Here is a 7,867-nt window from a genome sequence, read left to right on the forward strand (position 1 = left end):
CCAAAAGGTAGATACAACTCAGTTGTCCACCAATGGAAAAATGGATAAAATGTAGTAGATTCACAGAATGGAATACTACCCAGTCATTAAAATGAATGAAGCACAGATAGATACAAGCTACAATGTGGCTGAAACATGAGAATGTTATACTAAGTGAAAGAAGCCAGACACAAAATGTCCCATATTGTAGGATTCCATTTATATGGAATATCCAAAATAAGTAAATAGAGAGACAGAAAGCAGATCCGTGTTGCCAGGGGCCCGCGCGAAGGAAGGACTAGGGAGTAACTGCTTAGTGGATACGGGTTTCCTCTTGTGGTTTTGAAAATGTTTTTGGAACTACACGAAGGTGGTGGCTGCACAATATTTGTGAATACATATACTAAAGGTCACTGATTTTGGCTCAGGTCATGTTCTCACAGTCGTGAGATCAAGCCCCGCGTCGGGGTCTGCACTGAACATGGAGCCTGCTTAGGATTCTCTCCATCTCTCTCCTTCTGTCCCTTCTCCCACTTGTGCATATGCATGCGTTCTCTCTCTCTCTCTCTCAAATTGAAAAGAGTTACTTTTATGTTATGTGAATTTCACCTCAATTGAATAAAATCAAGAAAGATTTGTGCTCACACATATACACACACAAAAAAGAAAAAGGACAGCAGGAAAGTACTAACTTGGGCAAGAGTACTAGAGAAAGCAAATATTGCTTTAAGATGATTCAAGTTTAAAATGACCATCAGCAGGTGCCCGGGTGGATCAGTGAGTTAAGCGTCTGACTTGAACTCAGGTCACGATCTCATAGTTTGTGAGTTCGAGGCTCACACCGGGCTCTCTACTGTCAGCAGAGTCTGCTTTAGATCCTCTCTGCCCCTCCCCCGCTTGTTCTGTCTCTCTCTCAAAATAAATAAATAAAATGACTACCAAGCTATCATGTGGCATGCTGCCAGCACCTACTGACGCAGATCTTTAATTGAGATTTGAATGTCTGGTATTTTGACCTCCCTTTTTATGTAGAAAGCCTAGACAGTGGGAATAGTGCTACACGGCCCAGATTCCACTACATATTAGCCTCTGGGTAAATCTCAACTTCCCAGGCCATCAATTTCCACATCTGGAAAATAAAGTACCATGAGCTTTGATGGCACTGATGTGACCACCAAATGAAGTAATGCACACAGGATGTGTTAGTACAACGAAAAAACGAAGAAGAAAACAGAAATGGAAAATATTGTGGCCTACCTGCCCAATGAAACTCATCCAGAGGTTGGGAGAAACGATCTATGCTTTGGTTTTGGTTTGATCGCTTTGCACCGCTTTGCAAATTCTACTTCCTCCTCACACTGAATTTTACTTCGTAAGGTTGCTCTATGGGTTCGATGAGAATACGCCCTAACGTACTTCATACATTACCAAGTGGTAGTTGAAAAGTTTGGTTTGAGAAAGGTATGTGTTCCAGGCAGAAAGCTGGATGGCTTGAGGTCCCAACTCTGCCACTTAGAATTTAATCCCGGGTAAGCCACATTTCCCATCTGCAGCATGGAGCCAAACAGGCTTTGGTTTAAAATCTCATATTGGGCCTTTCTAAGCTATATTAAGATCTGAGTATGATTGTCCTCTTCTGTAATAAGACATAATAATCATACCTTGCAGAGTATGTACAAAAAAGTGCTCAGGGCCGAAAATGGCATAAGGCAGAGGCTATTATGACAAGTATATATTCCCATGCCTCATGCACCTGTGGCGAAAGTGGCTATGCAGCAAATGGTCATAGCCAAGGATGCTGATATGCAAGAATTGTTGAACTAGCATTTGCAAATAGGGGAGTAGAAGTCATTTGCAAGTCAGGATTACAAATGCAGATTTGGAAGAAGTTCATAAAAGGAAAGTAACCACCAAGAGAGCTAACAGGTTAGCCCCTAAAAGAGAAGAAAGAGAAGAAGAACCAGAATGATACACGTCCAAAATGTTCAAGAGAGAGTGTTCCGGAAGTAAAGCAGCTGGAGCACTGAGGGTACGAACCAGTCACTGAACTGAAGCCTGAGGTCAGGGTTCTGACTTAGACAATGAGATCTACAGTAAATTAACTCTTGAGACCTGTTACTGTATTTGGGGGTTGTTGTTTTTTGTTTTTTTAATTTTTTTAATGTTTATTTATTTTTGAGAGAGAAAGAGAGAAAATGAGAATGAGTGGGGGAGAGGCAGAGAGAGAGGGAGACACAGAATCCAAAGCAGGCTCTAGGCTCTGAGCTGTCCTGTCTGCACAGAGCCTGATGCAGGGCTTGAACTCACGAACCATGAGATCATGCCCATGAGATCATACCTGAGCCGAAGTCGGACACTCAACTGACTGAGCCACCCAGGCGCCCCGGCCCATTACTGCATTTGTAAAATGAAGAAGGCTGCATGTATTACATAAATTCAAACATCTTTTCTAGGCCTCATTTTCCTAAGAAAGTTGTAAAACGATGTAGCCAGTTCGGAAGTGGGGGTAAACTACAATATGTTAGTCTGTGATAAGACTGTGGCAAATGATTTAAAAAATACACACTGGAAGTTTTTAGGAAAAAAGAAAAAAAAAACCCAGAAACGGTAATAAGTAGCAATAAAGATAATTGCCAAAATAAACAGCAACCAAGAAGTGGCAATGAGGAATCATCACACATAAAAGCATGAGAAGGGGATTCGAGTTGGTACTTGAATAACCAAAGCAGAATGGCAAAAAGAATTACTTCTGTAAAGCCGCGGATTTCACGAAAAGGTGGTTAGTCACCGGTCACCTGTGAGCGATCCATTTCATTCCCAAGCGACAAACAGTAAAAGCCTCCTATCGCCTCCTATCTGGGTTCTCGCTGCTGCTCTGGTGCAGGCTGGGAACCAATTTGCCTTGGTCTGGGGGCTGTGCCTCCAACTGCCAAGAGCTAGTCTTGCCCACAGGGTCGGGTGGGGGAGCGTTTTCCAAGTTTTCCACAGTGAATTGGAATTACAAATGTAATTGAGAAAATGCTCTAGAGAAGAAACAGGTGGATTTAGAAACTCGGTTCAAAAAGTAAACAAAAGGAAGGTGCTGAACAAGGCAAACACTGGACAGGGCAGAAGGCAATTCTGTTGCTATTTTGTCGGAGGACTGGGGACACATGTACATAACTGAATGGACAATGGGAATTCTGGAGCATCTGGGAGGCTCAGTCGGTTAAGTGTCCAACTTGTGCTTTCGGCTCAGGTCATGATCTCATGGCTCATGGGATCGAGCCTGCTTGGGATTCTCTCCTGCTCTCTCTCAAAAATAAATGAATAAACTTAAAAGAACAAGAAGAAAATGAAAGAGAAGAAAGTGGGAATCCTGTGCAGTCGGGCAGAGCTTCTCAAAGTTATCACTCAGGGATGTTGTCAAAAGGCAAACTGTGATTCAACAGGTCTAGGGTGGAGGCCTCAACAGGAGTATGTTGATTTGTGGAGGCTGTTGATTTCCTTGGTATAAACACTTCCACCATGAGAACTTCAAGCTAACACCATGAGGTCACTGAACACAGAGTTGGGAAGAGACACACACTTTCGGCTGGAGAGACAGTACAAGCTGGCTCTAACACACCCAAATCTCTACATTTCCAAGGCACTCCTAGATAATTCAGATGCTGCTGGTCCACAGACCACATTTTCAGTCTCAAGATTATAGAAGACAGTGAAGCTATCTGGGGCTTAGGCTTGAGGCAAGGAAATGTGAGATCATTTAGGAGAGCGAGGAGAGACATCACCTAGATCAGGGTTTCTGAAGCTCAGCATTATTGACATTCTGGACTCTTTGTTTTGGGGGGCTAGTCTGCACATCATAGGACATTGGGCAGCATCCCTGGCTTCTACCCGCTGAAGCCAGCAGCATCCTCCTCCAGCAATCACAATCAAAAGGCTCTCTAGACGCCATGCATCCAGACTCATCTCTAAGAAAGGAAGGAAGGGAAGGGTGGTAACTCATACCATAAGAAAAGAGATACTGAAGAGCAAAAACAAGAAAGAGAGAAAGAAAAAGAAAGAAAGAAAGAAAGAAAGAAAGAAAGAAAGAAAGAGAAATAAGGAAATCTCCTTAAACACACACACACACACACACGCGCGCGCGCACACACACACACACACACACACACACACACACACCGCTTTAGTTAGCACCAGGCTGAACCAAGTAGAAAAGAAGACTGTATGTATATTTAGAAAGAATGTAGGCAGGATTCAAAGTTTAAAACACAAGGAAAGTTCTGGAGGGTAAAAGAAAGGTACTGACCTACGACAACAGGTCCATTGACTAAGAAGTAGGATCAAGGATATCTTGGGCTCTTAGACTCAAAATTGCTGTGTTCAGTCCTGGCTGTATCGTTTATTAGGTGGGTGATCCTGGGCAAATTATCTGACAAGTAAAAGCCTCCGATATGAAGACTTCATGGAGTTGTCATGAGTACTGAGATAACGGATGTTAAGTTCTGAGCACGTGCTCAATTAATGTGAGCTGCTACTATTACCAGCATCATTATTCTCCTTAAGAAACATATGCTTCACTGGCTACTGTTTAAACTTGTTCGATGAAATGTAACACATGGGAAGATCTTGCCTGGTGAGGCCTTACTTGTCAATTCTTTTTATAAATATTGTACTCATCGTGTGAGCAGAAACTGTAGCTGAAGAGGCATTAAAGTTGGGAAAGCCAGGGCGCCTGGGTGGCTCAGTCGATTGAGCATCTGACTTCAGCTCAGGTCGTGATCTCATGGTTGGGGAGTTCGAGCTGCACACAGGGCTCGCTGCTTTCCGTGTGGAGCCTGCGTTGGATCCTCTGTCCCCATCTCTCTCTGCACCCCCACCTCTCTCTCTCCCTCAAAAAAAAAAAAAAAAAGTTGGGAAAGCCAACCAAACACTGACTGACTGATGTTCCAAAAATCACAACTAATGAGACAAGGTAAATGTGAATAAAAAGCCCATAAATCAAGAGGAAGCAAAAAGAACATTAAATTTTCACTGAAACTGGAAGGTTTTCATAGGGCTCCAGTTAGCATCAAGAACATGTGATGAATTCTAGTACAGCTGCCAAGCATGACAGGTTTATAAGAACCAACCTGACTTCAAGTTGTTTATCCTACAACAACAGTAAACTGTGCTGCTGGTTTTTATCCAAGTGGAGAAGTGATTAAAACACAGAAACCTGTTGGGTGCCTGGGTGGCTCAGTTAAGCATCTGACTTCAGCACAGGTCAGGATCTCATGGTTTGTGGGTTTGAGCCTTGCATTGGGCTCTGCACTGACATCTTGGAGCCTGGAGTCTGCTTTGGATGCTGTGCCTCTCTCTCTGCCCCTCCCCTGCTCACGCTCTGTCTCTCCCCAAAATAAGCAAACATTAAAAAATTTTCTTAAAAAAATAAGGAAAGAAAAAACACAGAAACCTGCCTGTAAGTAATTTCTATAGGTTAATTCGAATATCAGTCTGGGGTATTCAGTAATATCACAAAGTATCCTCTTTCAGACGCTAGTACATACTGAGAACATATTTCAAGAGTACTACATTTTTCTCACTAAAATTCTTGGGAGGCTATGAAGGGTTCTGTCTGTCCCATACACAACTGAACAATAAGGGAAGGGAAGCATTCTAGGTTTTAAATAGCTTCTGAGTGTCAGGACAGGATAACTGTTCCCAACTAGAACAATTAAGGACCCTTTAAGGGAAATGTAGAATTCTTCAGAGAATCCAAAATAGAGCCACTCTAACATGAAACTCATCAAGAGGAGGAAGTTATTAAAACTTTTCCTCTGAGATGTGAAAAGTAGTTTCCCTGTATAGAATTCCTTCAACCTAGCCTGCTAATTTCAAGCATCTTCATTAGCAAAAACAAAGAGGGCAAACATTATCGAGCATTCCAAGCTTATCATCTGTCTGTATGGGGCGAATCACTGGGAAGAACACTGAATGTCATCACTCTGCAGATGGCCAGGACTCAGGGTACTACTCCAGCCAGCCACAGCCAACGGGACTTCCAAGTTTTCCAAAAATAGCTATGACTTACATACAAGTGCTCATCAAACACCTCACATACAAACTTGTAGGGAATGCTGATAGTGGCCACTGTTGCAGAGGTAAATGAAGATGCCTTTGATTAACAGGCACATGGTCCCCAACAAATTTAAGTATGACTTATTCTCCCTTAAAATAGCCTCTTCCCTAAAATCAACCCAACGGTCTCAAAACTAAGATGTTTCCCACCTGTTTTGAAGTCACTGTCCTAAAACAAATAGAAACGATCTGTGAAACCAGAGAAAATCCTGACTCAGATTCCAATGGGCATTTGTGAACACCTAACAATAGCATCCCCGTTAGAAATCAGCACATGAAATACCATCCACATTACTTTCATTTTGGAGCCCAGGACCAGGAGGTATCTCTTACTACAGGAGTTCAAAAAGGAAGTGTGTTCACTTCCACAATACTGCTCTCCTGTGCGCAGGAACACAATAAAGAGCCATAAGCGGTTTCCCACGTGGAGGTTTCTGACAGCTTTGTATTGTAAATGTTTATGAAATTCCTCATTTCCGAACTCTCATTTGCATACCTGGCACACGTTTCCCATTCGGTCTCCAAAAAGCACAGTAGTTGAGGGAGGGGTGAGGAGGTAATGTTGTTACAGCATTCCAAAGCAACCTTAGAAGACATTCTCAAATTGCCTACTTCCCAAGTTTCTTCACACGGGCATTATCGGCCTTTTGATTTGCTCCCAAACCAGTGTTCCACTCTCACCCACTTAGCCCAGAAATCCCTGTATCGGTTTCAATCTTCTCAGATAATAGGAATGGGAAGGCATTTGTGAGCATACCTTGTATTCCTCGCGCTGTTCCTCCTCCCTCCTTAAAAATCCAGGGATGAATGCACTGGGGAGGTTGATTTAAAAAAAAAAAAAAAAAAAAAGCGAGGGGGGCAGGGGTAAGGGAAGGGAGGGAGGGAGTGGTAACCAGGACCCCTGGTCTTTTTTACAAGGTGTTGATAAATCCCTCCTTTAAGTCAGCTAAGTTCGGTCTGCTTAGACACTTCAAAACACTACTGTATAAAAGGGACTTAAAAATGAAAACAAACAAAACCCACCTAAGCTGCCACCTTCGGAAGTTTCTCACCCAGGTCAGGGCCCACGAGCGCTCCCCCGAAAAAGCCCTGATGCACACAACCCCAAGTCCTGCCCTTTATACCTACTCCCCTCGCAACATGAGCTCGCCGCGGACTCGAACGGCGTCCCCGATCCCTGCGACCCGAGCCCTGCAAAGACTTCAGCCCCTTCGCCGGCGCACTGCCCTCGCCCCCGCCCGGCCAGCGCCGGCGCCCTCCGTAGCCCCCTCCCGCCCCTAGCCCGCAGCCCCGCAGGCCCGCCCGGGCCCGCGCCGCTCCGGCCCGCGCCCCGCAGCCCCCTCCCCTCCCGGGACCCCGAGCCTCCCCCGGCCCCCGCTCGCCGCCGCGGGGCCCACCGAGCCGCGCCGGTCCGCTGCTCCGGCCGCGTCGTCCTGCTGCAGCTCCGCAGTCATGGCCGAGGCGCCCCTCCGCGGGTCATCCGGCTCCCGCCGCCGCCGCCAGCCCAGCCTCGCAGGAGGTGGAGGAGGAGGAGGAGGAGGAGGAGGAGGAGGAGGAGGAGGAGGAGGAGGTGGTGGTGATGGTCGTGGTGGAGGTGGAGGCGGAGGAGGCGGAGGAGGCGGGGGAGACGGAGGCGGAGGAGGAGGAGGTAGCTATGCCCCGCCCCGCCCTCTACCCCTCTCCGGCCCCGCCTCCGCCTCGAGCCCGCCGGAGGCTCGTCCCACACGCCCCGCCCCCCGGCCTGCGCGCGCACGCAAGGCGCGCGGCCCGGGGCCGAGCGGCTCTG

The 7,867-nt window shown here is 46.0% G+C and overlaps 1 protein-coding gene across 7 annotated transcripts in view; it reads right to left on the bottom strand.

Annotated features, from left to right (window-relative positions):
• The window catches only part of USP28 (ubiquitin specific peptidase 28), a 67,817-nt gene that overhangs the window by 59,322 nt on the left and 628 nt on the right, over window positions 1-7,867 (bottom strand). For 3 of the 7 annotated variants that reach the window (XM_047878182.1, XM_047878184.1, XM_047878181.1), the window contains exon 1: window positions 7,479-7,642. The exons of 1 other annotated variant lie outside the window; for it this stretch is intronic. In XM_047878182.1, the coding sequence (XP_047734138.1) occupies window positions 7,479-7,535 (57 nt within the window). In that variant the 5' untranslated portion in view covers window positions 7,536-7,642. Of the gene's footprint in view, window positions 1-7,478; window positions 7,647-7,867 lie in introns of those variants that run through there. 3 more of the 7 variants (XM_047878185.1, XM_047878186.1, XM_047878191.1) reach the window with 3 other exon arrangements.

Source organism: Prionailurus viverrinus, chromosome D1 (genome assembly GCF_022837055.1).
Source record: "Prionailurus viverrinus isolate Anna chromosome D1, UM_Priviv_1.0, whole genome shotgun sequence".
Lineage (NCBI taxonomy): Eukaryota > Metazoa > Chordata > Mammalia > Carnivora > Felidae > Prionailurus > Prionailurus viverrinus.